The following is a 26485-nucleotide window of genomic DNA, read 5'->3' on the forward strand; positions in this document are numbered from 1 at the left end:
CACAAGATGTTTGCATATAAGTGTGGCAAATGGTTAGAAAGGGAAATTGAATGTTGTCATTCATTTCAAAGGGAATGGAATACAAAGATAGGGTAGTATTACTAGAGCTGTACTGAGACTTGGTGAGACCACATCTGGAGAACTATATATAGGTTTAGTCTTCTGATCTGAAAAAAAACAACCACATTCGAAGCAGTTCAGGCAAGATTCACTCCACTCTCCTGGGATGAAGGGTACATCTTTTGAAGTCAGGCTGAGCATGTTAAGCCTGCATCCATTGATATTCAGTGGAATCAGAGGTGATCTTGTTGAAACATACAAGATCCTGAGGGGATAGACTTGACATTGTAAATAATGGATTCCAACAGTGGTTAAATACAAATATGGGACATCATTTAAACATAAGTCTCCGTTTTAAGATAGATATGAGTTTTTTTTTTCTCCCAGTGGATTGTTAATCTACAGAATCCCTTTCCCCAGAAAGCACTGGCAGCAGTGTCTTAAATTTATTCAAAGTTGGGTTAGATAGATTTTGGTAGACAAGGAGTATCTCTGCCTTGAAGAAGTTTTCCTCCTCTCTCTGCCTTGAAGGAGTCACTTATGGCAGGCAGTAAGGGAAGTGGAGTTGAGACCACAACCAAATCAGTCATGGTCTTTATTGAATGGCAGAGTAGGCTCAACAATTCAAAAGGCTAGACTAACCTTAAAAGGTGGCCAGTGATTGGGGTGGATTTGGTGGTTAGGGAACACAGTTTTTGGCCAGCACTTGCACACTGTAGTTCAAAACTTTCAATGTTTAGTTGGAGGAAATCCCTTTTGGTCTCGTCTAGATGTTGGGTGAGCAGTATAAACAGTCACAAAGCAGTGGAGTGGTTAAGAGATAGTTATGAGGCATTTCAGCTTCCATGTGGAAGCTGGTGTGTTTTTGGATGATGTTGCTGATGATTATTATGAGATAGAGTTATGATATCGTCAAAAAAATCCAATTGTGTTTCAGTTATGCAATGTTTTTATTAAACTAACCTCAAATTGAGAGCAGAGGAGGTTTTTTTTTCTCTTGGAATGTCTAAGTTGTGGGTATGTTCGCCGAGTTGGGAAGTTGATTTGGAGACGTTTCGTCCTCTGTCGCGGTGACATGATTAAATGGCGGAGTGGACTCGATGGGCCGAATGGCCTTGCTTCCACTTCTATGTTTTATGGACATCCTCAGTGCTTTGGAGCCTCCTGTAAAGCGCTGCTGCTGTAAATTCCGGAAGACACCAAAGGCTCCAAAGCACTGAGGATGTCACCTAGACAGGGAACGAAACGTCTGCAAATCAACTTCACACAACTACAACGGGCTCCCGAGCTACAAATCTTGACAGAAACCTTACTCGTAGGAAAAGATCTGTTAGCACACTAATGAAAAGTTACAATCAGATGGATAGCTAAACTGTTTTCTCTAGTGGTCCAGAATGACAGGAAATAAATATAAAGTTGCCTATAACGGAGCAGAGAAAGGGGCGATATCTTTAGGTGGGGAGTAATTTAAATATTGGATTTGTTGCTAAATGGAGTGAATGAAGCCGATCGCAATAATGATCTCCACTCTGGCTGTATATGTTGATTTATCACTTGACTCCCTTTCCTGACTTCGTATTCAGCCTCATTCATTTACACTACGTACACACATCCTTGCCATATATTGAAAATGAATGTTTTTTTTGTTACTCAACTGAATTCATTATTGATTCAGTAAAAGAGCCTTGCCCCTCATTATCAAATGTTTTTCACAGCTTAGAAATGAAATGTTCAAAACAGGGAAAAACTAAATTTTCTTCATGGTTTAGATTTGGGTTGTCTGGAGCTATGTTTTGGAGATTAATTTCTTGGGAGAATCCAGTACAATACTGGAGGATTGAGGTTTAACAGTAGCCTTGATTAGAGAGAAGGGATGGGGTAGAATGTGAAGAGGTAATTAGAATGAGACTATGTTTGGCGTTTGAACATGGAATAGTCACATATCGGTTTTGATGCTGCTTCTCCGGACGCTAAGAAGAAAGCCGAAAGATCTATGTTAAGATATGCTTAAAGGTTTATGGCCCGGGTTTCAGTTGCACAATGTTAACATTTGTTCTGATTTAATGTTTGATGAAAGATTATCCAGTCATAAACACAATTCACCGTCACTGAGTCATTGTTTGGAAATAAACATGATTTATCTGCTCTGCCAAGTTTGCAGATAGGGTCAAAATAGAGAAGAGAATACAACTGCACAAGGAAACCAATATTTGATTAACTTTGAAACAATAAGCAGTAAGTCTTGTCAGTCAGGTGTTGATTAGGTTTAATATATTTAATCAGATTTAATAGTTATTCAGTGAGGTTACTTTAAAATTAAACTTGTAAGTCTGAAAAATCTAGTTGATTTGATTGAAAGCTACATTCATTGCTAATAAAGGAAATGTTTTATCCACGTCTTTAAGAATGCTGCTAATAAAGTCCTGCACGAAGTATGTTTAAGATAACAAAGGAGGGAGAGGTTGAATAAGGTCAGGGAGAGTTTGGCGCGAAAATGACGCGAACTGTCAGACTGCGCGCGCAGCCGGTGTGCCGCAGATCATGTGACCGTACTTTTGAAAACAAGGACACGACCGTGATTGGCGGAGCTGGCCACGTGACCAACGGTCGCGGGAAACCTGTAGTGTTGTGGACGATACGGGGACAGCGAGGTTCGCCGTCAGGGCCGGGCCGAGAGGACAGCGGCATCTCCGTCAGAGCCGGGCCGAGGGAACAGCGGGGTCTCCGTCAGGGCCGGGCCGAGGGCACAGCGGGGTCTCCGTCAGGGCCGGGCCGGATAGTGACTTTGAGTTTTCTTCTGGCGATGAGTTTCCGCCGAACGTGCCTAAGGGCCGGCACCAGCCCCACTCTAGCCTCGGGTTTTCCGGTACAAAAACTCAGCTTCGCAGGGAGTGACGAGGAGGAAGAGGATAATGGAAACAGCACCGAGGACTCTGCCTTCCAGGAGTCGCCGGACCCCGAGCGGAAATACGGCGCGCTTGCTGCGCTCGGTCAGTGCGCGGAGGAGCTGGAGTTGGGGAACCTGAGCTGGGAGGACAGCTTCGTGAGCAGCCCGTCTCCGCTCAAGACTCGGCGGGACTACCGTGAGCGTCGGGACCTGGAGGAATCCTCCAGTTCTCCCATCCGTGAAAGCGGCGACCGGGAAGAATGCAGTTCCCCAATCCGAGAAGGAGGGGAGCAGGAGGAGTGTAGTTCCCCAATCCCGGACTGCCCCGATACACCGCCACATAAAACACTCAGAAAACTGCGGCTCTTCGACACGCCCCACACCCCCAAGGTAAGAATACACCACATGTCATACCAGGATCAACTGCCATGGTTCAAAAACGTTTGTGTTGTTATATTTTTCACCAGGATGTGATCTAGCAGTCTCGGTGCAAGTGAAGTTGGACATTCTGCATTTTACTTTTGTTTTAGAATGACCTATCAATATTTATGCACGTTGTTTTAACTAGATTTTCTTGAAGACGGAAATGGCATAACTGTTTTGACTTTGGGAATGAGAATCACTGTTCTGTACTACATCAAAGTTTTGGGCATCTTTCCACTTTTCCCGATTCTAAATTTGTCAGCTGCAATCCGTGGTAGTAGTAAACCCAGCCATTTTTCGTGAATATCAGAAACGTTATGTATAAAGTTTAATTCATTCTTTATATTTAACCTCATGAAATCTAGATAGTGCGCATTCACTATAGATAGTCGTCAGGGTTTTAAGATCCAATTTGACTGAGATATGACTTTGGTGTAATCTATTCATCGTTCCTGTTCGATCGTTATCAGCAACATATCAGCAATGGTTGTCTGATATAACCACATTAAATTTTCAGGAGTGTTTTCTGCCTGCTGTTGTAGCTACAGGTATTTGAGAACTAAAAATGGAAAATCAGTTTCTACAAGGTTCTCTCCAGTTGTTTTGTGTTAATGTTAGTTAATTTGCAGAGTTACTTTAAGCAACTTATCAATTTTGACCATTGGATGTGTTCGTGTTTTGGATTGTGTGTTGCTGTCAGATCGTTGGTAACAATGTTGAACTTTTTGGAAAATACGTTTTCTGTTTGTTTTTGGTGATTTCTCATTATATCGGGTTGTGTTTCTGAAAGCTGACATTTGATATTTTTTCTATCTCCCAAGGTCAATACATCTTTTAATTTAAAGATGATCTAGACGTCTAAATTGTCCATGATTTATTTTCACAATATTGGAAGAAATGAAGTTCAAAACTGTGTGGTAGCTATAAATATCTATCTGAGGAATATAGCCCCAGCAATGTACTATGTCAGTTTAATGCTGAGTTATGTAATCTTAACTTGGTTGGTAGTACATGTTACAGTTGATAATGGGATGATGCTGCTGAAGTCAGAAAAATATCTTTGGGTTCACATTCCTGTTGACCATGCAATGCTTTTTGGAATGGTATTGATTTGGAATTTGGAGTGTCTTTGTCAGCTAACCTGTCAGCAGTTGCTGTCAGAATTTGCAGATAAAGAAACCATGCCTCAACATGTCAGACTGAACTGGTGCCACGGTCTTTAATCCCATTTTCAGATGACTGTTGTTTCAGTTCTGTGAAAAGTACTGTTAATGTAACATGACATCTCAATCCAGAAGCTTGGTCCAATATAATTTAGCAGTGATCATCAAACAAATGAACAGAAGCTTGGTCAAAGAAATGTTGTTTGAAAGAATTTCAGAGCTTCATTTTTGAGGCTAATCTTTTTTATCTTATGAGTTGGAGATGCCAGTGTTGGACTGGGGTGTACGAAGTTAAAAATCACACAACACTAGGTTATAGTCCAACAGGTTTAATTAGAAGCACTAGTTTTCGGAACTCTGCTCCTTTAAGTGGTTGTGGAGTATAAGATTGTAAGACACATAATTTATAGCAAAAGTTTACAGTGTGATGTAACTGAAATTATATATTGAAAAAGACCTGGATTGTTTGTTAAGTGTCTCATTTTTTAGAATGACCACGTTGGTTTCAGTTCTTTCAAATGTAAATTGCAAAACGTTTTTTTAAAAGTTACATTCTCAAGTGAACACATGCACCCTCTTACAGACTTATACCAATTTATACTCTCACTCACACACATGCACCCCCACTCTCAGTCACTCACAACCCCCTCCCCGCGCGCACACACAAGCACACATACACGTTTAAGTTTGTACGGTGCATTTGTACTTGCAGAGTTACATTTTACTTCGCTCAAAAACTGCATGAATCCATGTAAGATTCTGTCAATTTTTTTTAGATTAGAATCAGTCTAAACATTATGGCACAGACAGTATCACACAGGGGAACTCCCACTTTCAATACATTATCTGGACTGATAGATGCCAATTGTTAAAGTTCACTTGAGAATGTAACTTTTAAAAAAGTTTTGCGATTTACATCTGAAAGAACTGAAACCATTCTAACAGATGAGAGACTTAACAAACAATCAAGGTCTTTTTCAATATATAAGTTCAGTTACATCACACTGTAAACCTTTGCTATAAATAATGTCGTACAACCTTATACTACACAACCACCTGATGAAGGGGCAGCGCTCCGGAAGCTAGTGCTTCCAATTAAATCTGTTCGACTATAGCCTGGTGTTGTGATTTTTAACTTAAGTAGAAACAAAGGGTCTGTTTCCATGCTGTACATCTCTATGACTCTATACATTGTTATGGGCACAAGAGTTAATGTTTCAGGTCTGTGATTTTTGCTGTGTTGGCAAAGAAATACAAGAAATAGCTGTTTTTGCCAAAATTGATTTTTATGTGAAGTACTCTGTGCCCAGACCCCTTTGACAGTTGTGAACATAAATTGAGATAGTTATCAATCCAAATTTATTGTCATTTCTTTGGGTAGTTACCATGTTTTAATTTTTAAAGTTACAATAGCCACACGAACATTTGAAATTAGCTTGTATACATTAAAATTTAACAAGTTAATGTATGGTATTATTATCTTTAAATTGGAATGCTTTATTTAATCACAGCATTATTTAATAAAGCACTGGAATGCTTTATTTAATCAATTTGATTTATTGTCGACAGATGTTGGCTGTGTATTGTTTTCTGGAACCTACCTCCAATAATCCCTCATTCACAAAGAATAATATACCCTTTGAAGTGCTCTTGTATTTTACAGACAGCAGTCATAGAATTTCTTAAGTGTGGAAGCAGGCCATCGGTCTCATCGAGTCCACACCCAATCTGCTGAAAAGCGTCCCACCCCATCTAATCCTACATTTCCCATGAAGAACATTAAAAAAGGATATTTTAAAGAATTGTGACTGAGCTTCTGAAGAGGGTAGTTTCCTAATTCCCAAGAGATGCTAGAAAGCGTTGGGATATTAAATGGACAAAATATATTATTTATTGAGCCAATATTCTTAATCGTATTCCCAATGGTTTTGTCTTTGCTATAGTCAGGTTTAGCCATGGTCTATTGTAACATTTTCTCTTTCCAGAAGCATACGAATGTGAAATTTTAATAGGTTGGTCCGTTTCTGCTCTTGACAATGCTTGTACTTGGTAATTACCCCTTTGTATTGCGTTGCCTTTTCTGTTGTGATTTCTTTGAAGTAGGCGAAAGTGGGTACTGCAAATGCTGGATATTAGGAGTCAAGATTAGAGTAGTGATGGGAAAGCATAGCAGGTCAGGCAGCATCCGAGGAGCAGGAAAAAAATCGGATGCTGCCTGACCTGTGCTTTTCCAGCACTACTCTAATCTTGACTTTCATTTGTTTGAAATAGCTAGGTAAAAGATGCACCACTTCTATAATCCCTTACTGTAATGAATTTTCCACGTATGACAGAGCAGGTTTGAATAATTAGTGGTTTTATGTTTTCCACTATTGTAACTAATTTATTTCTCTATCAACCTGACACATTGCGCAAATAACGGAGACCGGATGATGCACGTGCGTGTACTTGCCGCTCGGTTCCACGTGGCTTTAGGCCGGCGACGGGGTAAAGCACTGTTTATTTGGGGGCGTTGTCATTTTGCCGATTACGTTTACAGGCTCTAAACATCGTGAGATTATCTTCTAATGAGGAAGTGTTTGTTTTATTCAATTGGTTTTACTGTTTCCTGACTTTCTTTTTAAATTTAACGCTGCATCATACAGATCCGTAATCGTTTACCCTTGTAGTTTGCTTTTGTGGAAAGGGCGGTATAGGTGAGCATTACAGATATCTTAGATTTTTTTCCGGTTATGTTCGCATGACTCATTGGCCGACTTTCTAGCCGCTTATTGAACTCTTGCAAATCACGTGCTATTATTGTTTTGACATCTGTTGCTGTGTCAGTTGGTGCTAATTATTTTGGAATGTGAAATTTGGTTTTTACTGTGCATTACCTTTTTATGACAGTGAAAATTATTAATGGTGAAATGAAAAATGTTTTTAAAATTAAGACAGTTTTAGGTTCTTATAGGTTTGCTATCACGTTCAGTTTTTTTTTGTCTCTAACCAAGGATGATCCAAAGCTAGTAGAATTCTTTTCAAGAACTACTTTTCAATTACTCCGAAGTATAAAGACCAGACATGTAAAGACCTATATATGATACTTAAAGGATTAGATAATTTCTTTTGTGGTGTTAGTGCATAATATTGGCAGAAGTCCAGAGTAACATAGTTCCTGAAATAGAGGTATGCAATACAGAGCCCTTCATAGAGGTTCAGTGGTTAGTGCTAGGCCTTTCAGTTTGCTCATTCTCCCAGTGGCTCTGTGGGCTTTCTCTGGGTGTTCTGGTTTCCTCCCACAGCCCCCCCATAGTGTCTGGGGATGTGTCAGTAAGGTGGATTAGACTCGTGGAATACAGGAATAGGATAGGTTCTTGGTGGGATGTTTCTCAGGTCGGTGTGCAACCGATGGGCTGAATGGTCTACTTCCACTTGTAGGGATTCTGTAAGCCTTCTATGGACTCATAACACACTCAATTTAAGTTAATTATTAACTGAGCCAAGCTAAGAATGTGACATTGTATAAGTTTTATACTTTGAATTTGCTCTGTTATTGCTGATGAGTTGATATCCCAATGCTAATATGGCATGCTTGTTTTCAGAGTTTGCTGTCGAAAGCAAGGGTTAGGAGTTGCCTGAGTTCCAGCTCAGTAAGACGTCGTGGAGGGGCTCTTTTCAGAAATGTTGAGCAGTCTGAGAGAATGCCATGTGATTACAACAGGAATAAACCTCCGCATGTCAACATTAACCCCTTCACTCCAGACTCCATGTACATCCATTCTTCATCTGCACAATGTAGAAGGAGGAAAAGGACCTATTGGGATGGGTACGTATTGAGCTGTTTTCCAGTTATGATTTAATACAACTGTGGAAAATTTTAAGATTTTGTCTTGATTTGTCAGCAGTTTCAGATTATATATATATATATATATATGAGAATAGCTATGACATCTTGTGTGGCATTTATTAATTTTCAGTATTTTTAGCATACTCAGTTTTGTCTCTTGTAATTTTGCTCAGTGTTCTTAAAAACCTCTGCCCTCTTGTCTGACTGCACACAACGTCAATAGCCTACTTTTACTTTCTCTGGTATTTCATGCTACTCTTTGTAACTTAATGTCACTTGATTATTTTACATTTGCTTTATTAAAACGAAAATAGGCATTTCTTAATTTTTAATTTCTGTGATGTTATGTGATAGAATGATAAGTAAAGCGGAAAGTCTCATTGTGATTATTGCCAACTCTCTCAATGCTAATCCAGTATTCTGCTTACCCTCACCTCTCTTTCCTGAGCCATTTGCAGAGATTTTCAATTTTTGAGTATACATCCACTTATTTTGAAATTTGCCATGAATCCTCTATCATTTCAGTCAATGTATTTCTGATCACAACTTACTAAATTCTTCCCTTTTCCATGACTACTTCAGTTAAATTAAATATGTCCTCCTGCATAAATATTTCTTCTCATTTGATTCATTTGCTTTATCCAAAACCCTCATTTTAAAGTCAGTGGCTCACAGCTGTCCCTAGTTTATCCTGGATTTGGTGCAGAGAGACTCTTGTGTTGGATCTTGCCTGAATTAAAACTTTCTGTTTATAGCTAGAGTCAAAATGTTAGATTACAGAGCTGAAGATTGATGTTGAGACTAGTAAACTGGGAGGTCTGACTTGTTTTTACAGTGTCCTAACTGCTATGAGGCTGGGAAATAAGATGGTAAATCCTCTTTAGATGGGGAGGACTGTTTAGGTTGCAAAGACGAGTGTAAATGTGCGAGATGACATTTTGATAAACTTTTCAAGAACATTAATTTATGTGAAATGACATTTATCTAGAACTTTTCTCATAGTTAAAAACATCTCAGCACATTTGGAAAGCAGAAAAAAGGCCAAAGCGTCAAGCTACTGACGTAGAGTGGCTGATGCTCAGAAGAAAATATAAGTTTTTACCTGCTTTTAAATGTAAGTGTCATTTTGGTACAAGAGGATGACATTTGGCTAATCATATTCACCCCTGATGCCCTGCAGGCTTACTTCAAGGCCACAACCAATTTTTTTTTTTGTTGAAATCATTGATAATACCAACAATGAATGCACTAAAATAGTGTTCCAAGTCATTGCCATGAATTAGGGGGAAAAAATGTTTGTCATTCTTCTGCACCTTTTTGCCAAAGACTGATGTTTTTGTCCCTTATTCTGCATATGATCAGTTAATTGGGAGCAGAATGTTTTGTGACTTATCGAAAAAGGTGAAGTAGAGACTCTCTGAATAGTGCCTCTTGCACACCAAGATAAGAAAATAGTTTTGAGTAGGAATGAAAAGTGATCAAGATAAGGATCCACTTGGAATGGTTCAGGCCCCCCAAGCAGTAACCACACTGGGTGGAGAATAAGGGAAGGAAGAATGAGTACTTGTCTGAACGATAGGAATAATATAGGATTTTAATCTAGACGGACTTAAAAAGACAGATTGGCCTGATGAAGGGCTTTGCCCGAAACGCGGATTCTCCTGCTCTGATGCTGCCAGACCTGTGCTTTTCCAGCACCTGCAGTCCTCACTCTCTCCTAGATTGGAAAAGCTGGCTTAGGTAAGTTCATAGAATGTTTTGGGGTTCGTTTCTTTAAGCACCTTGTACTGGAACCAAACAGAGAGCAGGCTACATTAAATCTAGTTTTCTGCAATGATGTGGAATTGATTTATGACCTAATAATGCTGCCTTTAGGTAGCAATCATTTAACAAACATCGTTCTGTAGTACAGAATTTGGATATTTTTGAGAAATACATTTTGTTTGAAGCTTTTCAGTTTCCAGTTGAATTGATATTCTTTTAAAGTGTCCTAAGTACAAGATCAAAAGCTTCAATAAAATGCCCTTTGGCAATGATCACATGATTTGAATTTTACATTCCGAGAGGAGTGAGTTAGAAACTTTTATTATAAACAATAAGGGCAATTATATGGGTAATAAAGCAGTTAACTAAAGTGAACTGGGAAATAATTTTTTTTCGGATGTTCCAGAATGCAGAATAAATACATTCCTACAAATGTCCAAGGAGTACACCCACCATCCGTTCTTAACTGGAGAGGCTCAAGGTTGCATCAAACGTAATGCATATAGTGCAAAGGGAGGGCAGGTCAGAAGATTGTGCAAAATATAAAAAGTAAAAAATGAATTAAAAAATTGGATGAACACAGTTAGTACAAAAAATGCTCGTCATCATGCTCAAAACAGTTCCAATAAATACAAAAATAAAGTTAACCAAGTGAGCATTAGTCCTTTAGGAAGTGTGTGTGCAGAATTGATAATGGAAAATTGAGCAGATGAACTGAGCAGGAATTTTGTATCAGCCTCCACTATAGACTATGGCAGCAGATCCCAGAAGCAGTTTTCAATCAGGAAAATATAAGGAAGGGAAGAACTCAAAATTTACCAGAAAAGTGGTACTGAGTTGTTGGAGCTGTGACCTAACGAATGCAAAGGAGTGTGTGGGGGAATGGTGAAATTGTCTATTTTGGTGATCGATTCTGGAGCACAGAGCACTGGGTGTGCAGGTATAGCATGTAATTGGGAAAACTAATAGAATGTTAGCATGTATTGCAAGGGGACTTTAATACAGAAGTAGAGATTATGCTTCAATTCTATCGGGTGCTGGTGAGGCCATGTGGAATTCTCTCTATAATATCGGTCACCTTTTATGAATTTACATCCTTTCTTAAAAGGTAACTTGATTGAAAAGTGTGAGACAATGCATCAATGAGTTGAATTTGGAGAGGGTATTTCCTTTAGGCAAATCTAGAACTAGATTATTACTGTTAATTAAGGAGTAACCTTTTTAAGACAACTAAGTCAAAAAATTTAGGGTCAGGAATCTTTGGAACTCTTCGAGTAAAGGCAATCGAAGTGGAGTTTTATTCCTTTAAAAAATATTTTTGAGGCATGTTCTTGGTAAGCAAAAAGGCGAAACTTAATCAGGATAGGTGGATATGTGGATTTGAAGTTAGTCAGAGGACTCATTAAATGGCAGAACAGGCTCAATTGGCCCAATAGCCTACCTCAGTGCTTCAAGGAGAACAACCATATTTTCTACAAATCTTTTGCAGCCAAGATCCTTTATCCTTGGAACAGTTCTAGTAAGTCTTTGCACACATTCAAACACTCCTGGATCCTAAAGTGTGATGACCAGAATCAAATTCAATAATTTGGCCTCACCTGAACTTTGGTCCCCCCCCTAAAACCCCCAAAATCACCAGTCTATCCTATCGCTATTCTGATTGAACAACAGTAGTAAATCTACATGGCAGTGTTTGGAGGACCACTGAATATTCTTAATAACATGATTATAGAACTTATGCATTTTGACTTGAACAAGTGGAATTTGTCATTACCCTCCAGCATATCCAACCCCCTAATGTCTTCCCAAATCAGTATTGCTATCCTTGTTTTATATTTTTTTCTGAAGTTCTCAACATTTCTGATATTGACCCATGTCCTCCAATGTGGTGTTACTGTCTTAAGAACAATTCCAGTAGTCTTTTCTGTTTGTATATGCTGGTGCATGTCCCCTGCTAATGTAATTTAAACTCTTTTTAGTCAGGAGTGGATCTCCCCAAAACCATGTTGATTCCATTCTTGTTGAGTTTTAATCTTTCCTCCTTCAATTAATGTCTTCTGCACAGAAATCATCCCAATGCCTCAATCTTTTACACTCCACCTCAAACCATGGCTTCGATGATTTCCTTGTTTGTTCTTGCATCCTGAAACATGTGGCACTGGGAGTAATCCGGAGATTTAAACCTTTTGAGGTCCTTTCTAATTTTGTCCCAATCTCCTGATAATTTTACCACACATCAGGTAGATACAGGGCACTGGGACTGAGTGAATATTTGGATTATGGGGAACACTAGAGAAATTGACATGGATGTGAAAATCATGAATAAAGTGAGTTCGGGGTAGCAGTAGGTAAGGTTATATAAGTGAAAGCTGTCTTGGTATGGTAGAATGGCCATAGTTTTATATCTGTGTGAGTTTTTGGAAATGAAAATACAGTTTTGCCCTTATATTGTGCTCTTTAAGAGCACGGATATCTTCAAGTGCTTTACATCCAATGAAGTGCTATTGAAGCATATTCAAAATATTATAATGTAGAAAAATGACAGTTTTTGCAAACTTGTCCCACAGTGTTGTGCTGACATTAAAATGAAGGGATAAATCTTAATTGATTTTTGCACTGGGCCAATAATATAGCTTCAACTATGACAACTGATGTATGCATTATCATGTGTTTTACAGCACATTTTTAGGTAAGTTTAGCCACTTTATTATTTCATACCAAAGTAAATGCTTTTCTATATAAACCCTCCTTCCTTGATATTGTTGCCTGTAGTAATCATATTACAAATGTGTAATTGTTGGGATGTTTCTTGGTTTTGTAATCTAATTCTTTTAGGTTTCCATGCAGAGAGATGATGGATGGAAGCGATGGGGAACTTGATGATGAAAGCATTCGACCAGCAAAGGTAATGCTAAAATGCTTGTGTATATCATCTCAATTTTAATTAAAAATCACAGCGAATGCAAAACTGTTGCATTATATGGTTCATATTCGGAGCGAGTGCGTTTAGTGTGTCAACCCCTGTTGATATGTTTTGTCCTGGTGCAATCAAGATCTGCGAAAGTAGTTTTTAAACAAATATTTTCCTGTTTTCTCATGTGTTCAATTGACCTATTCCTTAAAAAATAAAGTCTGAAAGCAGCTTTGTAATTTGGATTAATAAATTGCTTGAAAACTAATCCGGGGTAAGATACTTTAGAGAATTGTGTCCTAAATTTATTTTAAACAAAGTTCTGGAGAAACTCAGCTTGTCAAGCAGTAAAGAGAAATGATTATCATTTAGAATCCGATGCAACTTTTCAAAATTGAAACTTGTGCTGATATGTACAATGTCAGTGTTTGCAAGAACTGCACACAAGGACTTCATGGAAAGTACTGTGAACAGAAGTACAAATAGGCTGATTTGGGTTGATGTTTAAAGATTTAGTAATTTCATTAAAATGTTTTTTTTCTGGGCATACTTCACATTTTGTACCATGTAGAATGTAGTTCACAACTTTACTCAACTGTTCAAGTGTAAATAAATTGAATACCTCTTTTTGTCAAAAAAAAATCACATTATTTTTTGAAGTTTGTGATTTCTGCCTTTGTATTACTGAGGTATCATGCATTTGATTTGCAGTGAACCAAAGAAATTATAATGGATAAATTCAAGCTGTAAATTTTAGTGCTGAAATTACTCTCTACAAATGGATATTAATCACATAATTGTGAAATAATTTGTCATTTTTGGAAAAGAATGTTGTGTGCAGAATAAAGTTTTAAATGTGCTACATCTAGGTTTGAGCAAGGTTGGATTTAGTACATGAGCTCATCTTTATAATCAATTGTATGCAAATACTTTGGCAGTTTTCACTTGACTTTTGTTCTACATAGTATGTAATCCAGTTCAGTTAGGTATGAGTTTTACCATATTCTCTACCTGAGTAATAAAATATTTACTTATGCATTGGGTTTATTTCATACATTTTAAAATAGAGAATTCCAATCACTGAAAGTAACATGAAGTCACGATATACAACGGAGTTTCATGAATTGGAGAAGATTGGTTCTGGAGAGTTTGGTTCCGTTTTTAAGTGCGTCAAACGACTTGATGGTTGTATTTATGCAATAAAACGCTCAAAGAAACCATTAGCAGGTTCAGTTGATGAGTAAGTAACTTTTGAATGTTTATGTAGTCCAGATTTATGATGACTGCCCATTTATTAAAACACAAATTACCTATCATTATTTTGATACCCAGCCTTTCAACAGAAAGTAAGAGGATTTGCTCCACCCTCCCACTTTGTTGAGTGCTGCTGAATACTTCAGTGTTTTGACTATCTTACCATTTTATTTAATATCAACTGCTCGTGAGGTTTTTTTTTGCGGAATTCTTAGTACAATGAATAAAATTGATGTTTGATAAAACTAATGCATGTCTTTTGGTTGCTTATCTTGATCTTCATCTCGATAATTGCTATATACCTGGAAATTTAACCATTCTTTTTTAATTTATGCTGACTGCAACAATTGTATTTCTATGATTTGCTGTTTTGATTGTGTTCAATTTTTTTTCTTTAGACAAAATGCTCTACGAGAAGTTTATGCACATGCAGTGCTAGGACAACACACACATGTGGTTCGTTATTATTCAGCCTGGGCTGAAGATGATCATATGCTCATACAAAATGAGTATTGTAATGGTGAGTTTTGGAATTAGGAATATTTTAGGATATTCAAATATATCTGTAAAAATATATAATCATATGTATGTAAATTTAAGTTTAACCTATAATTTATCAATTAAATTGGGTCATTCCAAACTATAATATTTTGTATATTTTTTGTTTTGAAAGGTGGAAGCCTGTCAGATGCAATATCAGACAGTAATAGGAACCAACTGTATTTTAATGAACCAGAGTTAAGAGACCTGTTATTACAGGTAGCTCGGGGTCTAAAATATATTCACAGTATGTCCCTTGTACATATGGATATAAAGCCAAGTAAGTATTGAAATGCCTTGTTATTTTAGTGGATGCTTTACTACCATTTATATTCACACTTAACTCTGCCTCTGATTAGTTTTGTGGAAACAAACAGTTTTATTGAATTTTCAAGGTATCTTTTTGATAATTGTCAATTAAGGTGGGAAGAATGTAGGTTGATTTTGATTTGTGTTTTTCTCAGTTTCTCCCAATGTAAAAGCAAGATGCAAGGACCAACTTGCAGTTATAGGTGAACATCTGGGCCTATGTCCATACTCATTGTTTCAGCCTTTCTGCTGAAGTGAAAGGGAGTTTGGACCTTACCATTTGAAACCTGAATGAGTGCACATCCTATGCTCCATGGCAATTTCTAATGGCACAGTGCTTCACTTTCACTTTATTGTTCCCTGAGCAGCATTGAAACCAGTCACAGGCTCAGCCACTCCTTCCTGTTTCCAGAGATGAAGTTCCTTAATAAAGAAAGAGACAATAATTGGCTTGCATGAGTGCTGTTTTTCAGCTTTTGAAAACTATATACTAGGAATATGTGTTTTATTTGGAAGCTAGCCCTTCTCAAACAGTACCTAAATAAAATTTGACTCCTTAGCTTTTTACCCAAAAGATTTGTCTCAAATTTGATCTTTACGTGATTGTGTATGAACAATTTGTAATGTTAGTATGGCAATCCATTATGCTCAATGCCAAATCAAGCCATTGAGAACTGTACACTTGCTTTGCTGTTAAAGTGTGTATGTCTCCTCGCAGTTCAAATCCATAGACTTCTGATGCAGGTTTCGAAATTGGAGGATCTTGAATGTGTACAAGAGTATAATTGCAATGTGGTCAAGTTAAAGAATGCAGCTGTCAACATTGTGTTTAAACCTAGATCTTAAGGTTCCAAGTGTTCTTTTATATTTCCATAAAACTGTTCAATCCATTAGATTTGTTTACTTAGAACTGCGGAACCATTTGCCCTTTACGTCTGTGGATATATCATTAATATCAAATAACTTGGGGAAAGGAACTCTATTATTGGGTCTATACAATTTAATGAACTCTTATAAAATTAGAATTGTTTAACTAAGGACTCAGGCAATTGGCCCATTTGTACTGGCTCTCTGCAGGAAAAGTTCAAATGTCCTTATCTGCTCTTTCTATTTTTAGCAATTTTTTTCTTAATGCGTTTAAAAGCCCCAATTGAATCTGCCTCCATTACTCTTCCACTCCATTCCCAAGCATAATCATTCACTCTCTTTTAAGGGGGCCCTTCTTATCGCGATTGGTTCTTTTGTCAGTACTTTATGACCAAACGGTCTCTGGTGTAGACTGTCCTTTCAATGGCAACAGTTTCTCCTTATCTCATTTGTCCAGACCCTCCATAATGTCGAGCACCATGAGATCTCCTCTTAGCCGCCAGCTTTATGAAAAGCAACCCCAATTTTGTTCAGTCTTTCCGTTAAATTCTGTCCATTTAGCAAATTTTATATTTTTTTGTATCCTTCCTAAAATATGATGATTTTGGATTTCTCCCAATTTGAATCTTCTTCATAAAAAGGGTCATGGAGATGTACAACTTCTCCATGCCGACCAGATATTCCAACCTAATCTAGTCTCATTTGCCAGCACTTGGCCTATAACCCTCTAATCCCTTCCTATTAATATGTCCATCCAGTTGCCTTTTAAATGTTGCAATTGTACCAACCTCCTCCCCTTCCTCTGGCAGCTCATTCCATACACGCACCCCCCTCTGAGTGGAAAAGTTGGCCCTTAGGTCTCTTTTATATCTTCCCCTCTCACACTAAAACTATGCCCCATCCCAGGGAAAAGACTTTGTCTATTTACCCTATCCAGGCCCCTCATGACTTTATAAGCCTCTATAAGGTCACCCCTCTGCCTCCCGGCGCTCCAGGGAAAACAGCCCCAGCCTGTTTAGCCTCTCCCTAAAGTTCAAATCCTCCAACCCTGGCACATCCTTGTAAATCCTTTGTGAACCCTTTCAAGTTTCACACCTTCCTTTCGATAGGAAGGAGACCAGAACTTTACACAATATTCCAAAAATGGCCTAACCAACATCCTGTACATCGCCAACGTGACCTCCCAACTCCTATACTCAATACTCTGACCAATAAAGGAATGCATACCAGACACCTACTTCACAATCCTATCTACCTGCGGCTCTACTTTCAAGGAGCTATGAATCTGCACTCTAAAGTCTCTTTTTATTCAGCAACACTCCCTAGGACCTTACCATTAAGTGTATAAGTCCTGCTAAGATTTGCTTGTCCCAAAACTTCACATTTATCTAAATTAAACTCCTCAGCTCATTGGCCCATCTGATCAAGATCCCATTGTAATCTGAGGTAGTCGTCTTTGCTGTAGTTCACAATGGTAGTTCATGACTTTCTGCTCATTTTGTAAAGCTAAATGTTATATTGAGTTATTCAGCATATATTTGAGCCCTAAATTGCTCTGGATGTTAATTCCAGACTTGATAACTGTTGATCTTTATATATTCTGGCACCCATGTTCTTTTGACAGTCAGCTTCTGACTGAGTACATTCCTACATGTGGGAGAGACTAGAACCCGAAGGGACAGCCTTCAAATAAAGGGAAGAGATTTTAGAACTGCGATAAGGAGAAAGCCCTGATTAAAGGCTTATGCCTGAAACGTCGAATCTCCTGCACCTCGGATGCTGCCTGGTCTGCTGTGCTTTTCCAGCACCACACTCTTGACTGAGAAACGTATCAGCCATTATTTAAAGGTGGAGCAGACACGAGGGCTGAATGACCTAATTTTTGCCCCTTTGTCTTATGCTGAATGTTTTGTCGCATCCCACTGAAATCACTGGTTCATGACATCAGGAATGAATGCTGTCTATTTAATCATTGAAGTGTCTCATTGATGATCTTACCAACTCATGACATCAAGTGACTTCTGTTAGATCAGGACAATTATTCTGATTTCCTCTTCCTCCTTCACTCCAAAAGAATACCTAAAAATACTGACACTAATTGCAGTGCCCATGTGTGATCAGGCAACTCAAAAGACTAAGGATAGAGTTAAGATGCCATCTGTTCGACACCTTTTTTAAAAATCTTTTGAGGAAATCTGATACACTGCACAAATGCTGTGGCTTGGAGGAGTCAGCGTTTTCTCATCCATTTGGATGTGAGAGATACAGTCCCCTTTCCATTGTTTAAGATGGCTGTTCCTTCTGGGTACATCTGAACACTCTGCTCTTGACCTTTAGACACCTTTAGTGGAATGGGCTGATTTTGAGGCCCTCTTTGTAGATTCCTGCTAAACCCATTTGAGGGGTCCAGCAAACAATGTGGGTAATGAGACAAAAACTGCAGATGCTGGAATCCAAAGTAAACAAACAGGATACTGACAAAGGGTCTCAACCTAAAACTTTTGACTTCTCCACCACCTGCGGCTGCCTGGTTTGCTGTGTTCTTCCAGCCTTCTGTTTTTCTAGTGTGAGTAATGAGGTGTTCATTATTTACTGCACGTTTTTCTTCTGTAACTGCATCTGCACCTGCATGTCCTGGGAGGGGCTACATCATGCTAGTTTGTAGGTTTCAAACAACCAGTGGGCACCACAAATTTAGAGCCATCACCCCTGGGGATATCATTTAATCTGATGTAGCTAAGGCTCCTTTAACATTGTTGCAATGTATTGATATGCTCCTTATAAAGGAGACACTTAATTCCTCTTTATTGGTGTTGCTGTGGCTGGATGAAAGGATGTATAAATATCTGTACAGAATATTCAGCTTCTGAAATGTGTTGTAATTGAAAATCTGCTTTTAATAGTTGGATATTAAAAGTTCATATTCCTTTTATTTTCAGGTAACATATTTATATCCAAAAAATTAGTTACTAATTCGGCAGCAGATGAGATGGATGAAGAAGACTGCATATTGTCAACAAATATTGTATACAAAATAGGTACAATTTACTTCAGAATTCATTTTAAGTTGAGGACCTTGTGTAAATAAGCAAACACTTACTACTCGGTAGGAGAGTAACTGGAGGACGGAGATTTACGATCATTGATGAATGAACCAGAGGGGAGGCGGTGAATAATTATCTCGAATGCAGCAAATTATAGTCTGCAATGCCCTACCTGAAGGCTGATGGAACCAGATTTAATTGTACAAGTACACATTCCTTTATCCAAAATCTTTGGCGCCAGTTGTGGTTTGGTTTTCGGAATAAATTACATTTTCACAGTGAAATTTAAAAAAAGTTACCTAACAGCAGATGCACGTGTGAATAGTACGTACGCTGAGGCACAATTGACACCTGCCCGTGCTAGGCCACATCACATCTGAGTGACGTGATTTGAGTGGGTGTGGAGTTGGGTCACCTGTTCGCATGCCAAAATGACACTCCACGAAAAGGTTTCGTATTTTGGAGCTTATCGGATTTTAGATAAAGGATGGTGTACCTGTACTTTCAAGGGGAATTGGCTACACATTTGAAACTGAATCATTTGCAGTCCTGTGGTGAAACATTTGGAAAGTGAGACTACTTAGATGGCACAGTCAAAGAATCTGTTTGGCTATGTAGCCTGTTTTTGGGTGAAGAGTTGTACAAATTTAAATAAAAATAAAACACTGTGTGCATGGTGGAGATGTGCAGCAGTTCTGGCAATATTTGTGAAGAGAAAAACAGTCGACGCTTAGAGTATAATGCTTTTTTTCTCTGGAACCAAAGAGGCATCTTTGAATTTTGAAGTTAATTTTATTTCTCTTTCTATTGATGCTGCCAGATCATCTGAGATTCTCTAGCATTTTCTGTTTTGATTGTACAAATTTTTGAATTTGTTTTGTAATTTCAAATTTATTTTTATAATAAGGTGATCTTGGACATGTTACTCGTGTATCCAATCCTCATGTAGAGGAGGGAGATAGTCGGTTCTTGGCCAATGAAGTGCTGCAAGAGGTAATGTTTATGATTGTTGCAATAATTTTGTGGAACATGTATCCTTGACTATTTGTGCCAACAGATTAACTTGCATCTTCCCTAAACATAAAGGATGCTTTTGTGTTTTTAATTGATTGTCCTGTTTAAAAATTTGACATTCTGCCATTGGTATCAGTAATTCTATTGAGATCTGATTGTGACATTCTCTTTAAGAGTTCACTGAATCTAATTTGATATGCATATCATTTGATTTCTGATTTAAAAAACCTAAAGCTTGACTGTGCTCTTTCCAATATGATCAAATGAAGTTGGACAAAATTTTACGTGAACAACCAGAATAGTTTGTCGATTTCATCCAAAATAGTATAGACGATGATAATATTATTGCCAACTCCTTGCAGGCTTTGCAACAGATTTGCTTAATCAATAATGCAACTCCCATTGATATTTAAAAGGCATTGGAAATCAGTATTTTTAAGTGAGTTTGAATCTTGGAATGTGAATCCACCATGTACATATGTTGCATAAGGTAATGATACTATTTGAAAATATTCCCTTTGTGTGTAAAGTAGTACTTGTAGCTGTAATCAGACTGATATTCAATGCCCTTTTTCTACACTAAAGAAATGATTAAACACCTACTTAATCAAATAAGGAGCTCTATAATATATCTAAATATATATTTGTTTCTCCCTTTGAAGACAGAAGTATGCTGAGAGTTCTTACAAATTGGGTAATCTGGTATTTTTCTGATTGGGAAAATTTTTTCTAGCCCAGGGAACGAGGTTTCTCTACTACCTCTGCTTTCCCTATTCAGAATGGGTACTGTTTAAAAATTCGTTTGTGATCAATCTTTGCTAAATATGTGAAACCACGCTTGTGAGAAGTAGCAATGTTACTTCTTCTTTGGAATGTTCTGCATGTCTCAGGTTTTCATGGATACTTTCGAAGAGTTTCATGCATAGATCAGTTGCTCGTTAGCATCTTCAGTTGCCCAACACTTTAATGAATTGTCAGCTATGATGTGGATTCCATAGGGTCCCCGTGCACAACTCCCACTTGCTAATCAGAAACTGCCGGCTGTCGGAAAATCTGGGCCATGATTTCAATTCTTGTTGATTCAGAAGTTAATGAATAATTGAACCAAGCAGATCAGAAATACTTTGAATTAAATCGAAGTGATAAATTATGCATGAGTTTTTGAATTCTCGGTGTGATCAACTTATGTGAAGTTAGTAAGCGCGCTCTCACTTATAACTGCATGCCTGTTACCATTTTTACCCCATCCCCAACCCCATTGAGTCTTGTTCTGTGTGATGATACTTTTGAATATTGTGTATTTTTATTTCAGGACTACAGGCATTTGCTGAAAGCAGATATTTTTGCCCTTGCACTCACTGTTATATCTGCTGCTGGTGCAGAGCCATTGCCAACCAATGGAGAAAAGTGGCATGAAATTCGCCGAGGAAAGCTTCCTACAATTCCACAAAAGCTCTCTCAGGAATTTTTGGATTTATTGAAGGTAGAATATTTGCCCCGTAAATTCATCTTGGATTTTGATTTATTTCATAATTTTCTAAAGCAATGGTGACATTTTAAGTGAGAAGTTCTAAGTTGCCGTGTTGTTTCTTTTAAAAAAAATGCTCATTTCAATTCTTTGTTTTAAGTTAATGCTCCATCCGGACCCAGAGAAACGACCGACTGCAAGTACTTTGATCAGACATTCCGTGTTGCTTCCAACTGCAAGGAAGAGTGCTGATCAACTTCGGTTAGAGCTGAATGCAGAAAAATTCAAAAATGCACTTTTGCAAAAGTAAGCTTTTATTCTTCAGTGGCTAGCCAGTTGTAGGTCACTTAAGGTAACTCCTTCATTGACATTTAAGTTCACTTCATGCGTATAGATAATCACATACTGGTCTAGAAATTTTCTACTGTATCAACTGTAGATCTCAAAACTGTCAGCCGTATTTGTACATCTTATCAGTGTATTGCTGTTGTACCATCATGTTAATGTGTTAACTTTACTGATTTAGACTCTGCGTATTTGAAATACTAATCAATATATTCATCCTAATTTGGCATTTAAGTATGGGGTTCAGTTCGCCAGTCATTCAGGAAGATTCTTAGGGAATGCATAAATGAGTCAAACAGGTCTGAAATAAGATTGTGTTGAGTTGGCCTGAGTATTGAAATGGATACAAGTCCAGTTAACCCAGTACCCCCATGGTTTCTGTGCCTGACTTGCTATTTCTGCTCAAAGTGCATGGACAGAATTAATTCAAAAATATCGTCAAAGTTTGGACTTTTTGTTTGTTTGAATTTTTCCTCTGTGATTCTACTTTTGTCTGACTTACTCTTTTTCTCACATACTCATTTTTGGTGCAGTTGTTCAATCCTCCTTGCACCTCCCAAACCTAATCAGAGTTCAGTCCATGTTCAAAGTTTGGGAGAAGATTTGTAGCTCGGGTGCTCGTTGTTGTGGTTCTGTTTGCCGAGCTGGGAATTTATGTTGCAGACGTTTCGACTCCTGTCTAGGTGACATCCTCAGTGCTTGGGAGCCTCCCGTGAAGCGCTTCTGTGATGTTTCCTCCGGCATTTGTAGTGCTTTGTATTTGCTGCTTCCGGTTGTCAGTTCCAGCTGTCCGCTGCAGTGGCCGGTATATTGGGTCCAGGTCAATGTGCTTATTGATTGAATCTGTGGATGAGTGCCATGCCTCTAGGAATTCCCTGGCTGTTCTCTGTTTGGCTTGTCCTATAATAATAGTGTTGTCCCAGTCGAACTCATGTTGCTTGTCATCTGGGTGTGTGGCTACTAAGGATAGCTGGTCGTGTCGTTTCGTGGCTAGTTGGTGTTCATGGATACGGATCGTTAGCTGTCTTCCTGTTTGTTCAATGTAGTGTTTTGTGCAGTCCTTGCGTGGGATTTTGTACACTACATTGGTTTTGCTCATGCTGGGTCTCGGGTCCTTTGTCCTGGTGAGTTGTCGTCTGAGAGTGGCTGTTGCTTTGTGTGCTGTTATGAGTCCTAGTGATCGCAGTAATCTAGCTGTCAGTTCAGAAATGTTTTTGATGTATGGTAGTGTGGCTAGTCCTTTGGGTTGTGGCATGTCCTTATTCCGTTGTCTTTCCCTTAGGTATCTGTTGATGAAATTGCAGGGGTATCTGTTTTTGGCGAATACGTTGTACAGGTGTTCTTCTTCCTCTTTTTGCAGTTCTGGTGTACTGCAGTGTGTTGTGGCCCTTTTGAACAGTGTCTTGATGCAACTTCTTTTGTGTGTGTTGGGGTGGTTGCTTTTGTAGTTTAGGACTTGGTCTGTGTGTGTGGCTTTCCTGTATACCTTTGAGATGAATTCTCCGTTCGGTGTTCTCTGTACCATCACGTCTAGGAATGGGAGTTGGTTGTCCTTTTCTTCCTCTCGAGTGAATTTGATTCCTGTGAGTGTGGTGTTGATGATCCGTGTGTGTTCTCTATCTCTGTGTTTTTAATGATTACAAAGGTATCATCTACATATCTGACCCAGAGTTTGGGTTGAATTTGCGGTAAGACTGTTTGTTCTAACCTTTGCATTACCGCTTCTGCTATGAGTCCGGAGATGGGTGAACCCATGGGTGTGCCGGTGATTTGTCCATATATTTGGTTGTTGAATGTGAAGTGCATTGTGAGGCACAGGTCCAGTAGTCTGAGTATGCAGTCTTTGTTGATAGGTTCCCGGTCTTGTTGTCTGTTCTGTATGTTCAGCAGGTTGGCTATTGTTTCTCTGGCTCGGATTTTGTGCAACTAGCCACGAAACGACACGACCAGCTATCCTTAGTAGCCACACACTCCGATGACAAGCAACATGAGTTCGACTGGGACAACACTATTATTATAGGACAAGCCAAACAGAGAACAGCATGGGAATTCCTAGAGGCATGGCACTTATCCACAGATTCAATCAATAAGCACCTTGACCTGGACCCAATATACTGGCCACTGCAGCGGACAGCTGGAACTGACAACCGGAAGCAGCAGATACAAATCACAATAAATGCCAGAGGAAACATCACAGAAGCGCTTTACAGGAGGCTCCCAAGCACTGAGGATGTCACCTAGACAGGGGATGAAACATCTGCAACACAAATTCCCAGCTCCAGGAACAGAACCTTTTTTACCTTTTTTTTTCAAATCCTAAACTTAATTGTAGCTATTAATTGGTCTGTTTGCTTATCTCCATTGTCTCTTTTTTTTCCTGCTTTTTCTTACCTCTACTTCTTTCACCTTGCTGTGCCCCAACACTTGCTTTCTTGGTTCTTTCTCAATCTTTGGAGATTGTATTGTGACACTCCTAGTCTGTGCTGTAATCTCCAGAAATAATAATTTGTGGCTATGACTGATAGAGTAGCTGTCTATGGATTGTAAAAGTCTTCAGTGAATTATACACCTATGAATATGATTTTGATGCTCAAGAAATAAATTTAAAATAATTATGAATGCTCATTCCTTTATTTGAATTGAGATGCTGTATTAAATAATGAATCTCTCATTATTTTAGAGAACTGAAGAAGGCACAAATGGCAAAAGCAGCAGCAGAAGAGAGAGTATTGTTCACAGACCGAATGACAACCAGGTCTACTGTGCAAAGTAACAGAAGCACAAGGATCATTGGGAAAAAGATCAACCGTTCTGTTAGCCTTACAATATATTGAAACTTAAGGGGTGACAGCTGATTTTGTTTTTAAACTGGGGATTTTTTATTTTTGAAAGTTTGTTGCCAGTTTAGTTAACCACACAGTTGTAGGACCATTGAGAATATTCTTGGTTAGGGTGTAGCATTTCTGCTGCCTTTCTGGTCTTAACTTTTATTTTTCAATTTTAGTGTGCCTTTTGAATAAAAGGGACAAAAATCTATCAAAAATATCAGGACATTTTTATTGAGTGGCACATGCACCATGAATTCTGTAAATCTGCCAGGTTTCATGTTTTAAAACTTTGTGTACATCTAGAGGATGTATTTGAACCATGTTATACATTGTACTGGGAGCACTTTGTAGACATTGGGATTTCCATGGCAAACACCATGGATGAACTTGTCTTGGATAAACTGCTGCTATATTAGTCAGTGTTGTACACTTTCTGTAAAATTCAGCTAGCATTATAAACAATCATTGCTGTACTAGGATTAGATGTTTTTGGAAAATGCATTTTTAATTATGTGTATTAAATGAAATAACAGTTGTTCACTGTTTACTGCTTTTATTTACAGCAGTTTTTTTTTATTAAGCTAGTGCTTTGTAGGGATACATTGCACCTTTGTTTCTTCCTGTTTGTATTTTCTGTATTTTTAGAAATGTAAATTCTGGGGTTTGTCACTTAACTGTCTTGTCCAATAAACAAGTGTACATTTGTAAATGTTACGTTTAGTGTCAAGATTTTTATTTGCTTAATTACACAAAATAAGTTAATTGAATTGATTTTGGTTTCTGAAGATTCAGCCAAGCAGTAAATGGACTTTTACGCACATCACCTAGACAGCGGAAACAGTTGTGTAGCTGTAATGTAACTGGACTGGGTTGTCCAAGGGCCAAGGCTAATTCTCCAGCAGCATAGTGGAAGTTAACTTGAATTAAATAAATCAAAATGTGATGCTAGTCTCAGTTCCATGGTCATTGTTTCTGTCATCTTTGGTTGTGAAAATTCATTAATTCCCTTTTTTAGAAATGAATTTTCTGTTCTTAGCTGGTTTAACATAATGCTCCAAATCTACAGCAATGTGGTCGACTCTTGCTTGCCTTCTGAAACTGGTTGGTCAGCCAACCAGTTGTGCTAGTATCAGATGGATTGCACTGGTTGAAGAAGGCAACTCTTCACCACTATCTCCAGGACAATTCAAGATGGGACATGTTAGTGTTGGTGTTGCCCCTATGAAAGAAAGATAATCTATTCCTCTTAGTGACATAATATTTTCCCATTTTGTTTTAACATGTTGTAATAGTTCAAAGTTCTTTTAAACAATCTGATTTCAGAATATTAAATGGATCTTTCATTAAAACTAACAAAAGCTGCATATGCAATGTCATGTATCTAACAAATTCATTTGTGAAAAACTCAGTAGTTAGTACTGCTGCCTCAGTGCCAGGGACCCGGGTTCGATTCCAACCTCAGGTGACTGTGTGGAGTTTGCACTTTCTCTCGTGTCTGTGTGGGTTTCCTCTGGGTGCTCCAATTTCCTCCCACAGTCCAAAGATGTGCAGGTTAGGTGAATTGGCCATGCAAAATTGTCCATAGTGTTCAGGGATGTGTAGGTTAGGTGCATTCGTCAGGGGTAAATGTAGGGGAATGGGTTACTCTTAGGTCGGTGTGGAGTTGTTGGACCAATGGGCCTGTTTCCGCACTGTAGGGTTTCTGTGAAACAAAAGAGCTGAACTGAGTTGTAGACAGAAAATCTAGGTAGTTATCTTAAAAGGATCGGATTTCTAAAT

The 26485-nt window shown here is 38.3% G+C and overlaps 1 protein-coding gene across 4 annotated transcripts; it reads left to right on the top strand.

The window, feature by feature from the left end:
- Positions 1-2677: 2677 nt before the first annotated feature.
- wee1 (WEE1 G2 checkpoint kinase) lies at positions 2678-25420 on the top strand. Of its 4 annotated transcripts, none has more exons than XM_087996561.1 (11): positions 2678-3337; positions 8118-8341; positions 12974-13031; positions 14105-14277; positions 14690-14811; positions 14965-15111; positions 18947-19045; positions 19959-20044; positions 21378-21548; positions 21694-21839; positions 24559-25420. In XM_087996561.1, exons 1-11 carry the CDS (start codon positions 2864-2866, stop codon positions 24710-24712), a joined length of 1854 nt encoding a protein of 617 aa, XP_087852687.1. In that variant the 5' UTR covers positions 2678-2863; the 3' UTR covers positions 24713-25420. The 4 variants fall into 4 exon arrangements, with proteins under 4 accessions (XP_087852687.1, XP_087852686.1, XP_087852690.1 ...); XM_087996560.1 differs by having other exon boundaries at positions 2679-3337; positions 12962-13031; XM_087996564.1 differs by lacking the exon at positions 2678-3337 and adding an exon at positions 7071-7229 and having other exon boundaries at positions 12962-13031.
- The last annotated feature ends 1065 nt before the right edge of the window (positions 25421-26485 follow it).

This window comes from Chiloscyllium plagiosum, unplaced genomic scaffold, assembly GCF_037043375.1.
Source record: "Chiloscyllium plagiosum isolate Xiang-an unplaced genomic scaffold, Cpla_swu_hap1 HiC_scaffold_18, whole genome shotgun sequence".
Lineage (NCBI taxonomy): Eukaryota > Metazoa > Chordata > Chondrichthyes > Orectolobiformes > Hemiscylliidae > Chiloscyllium > Chiloscyllium plagiosum.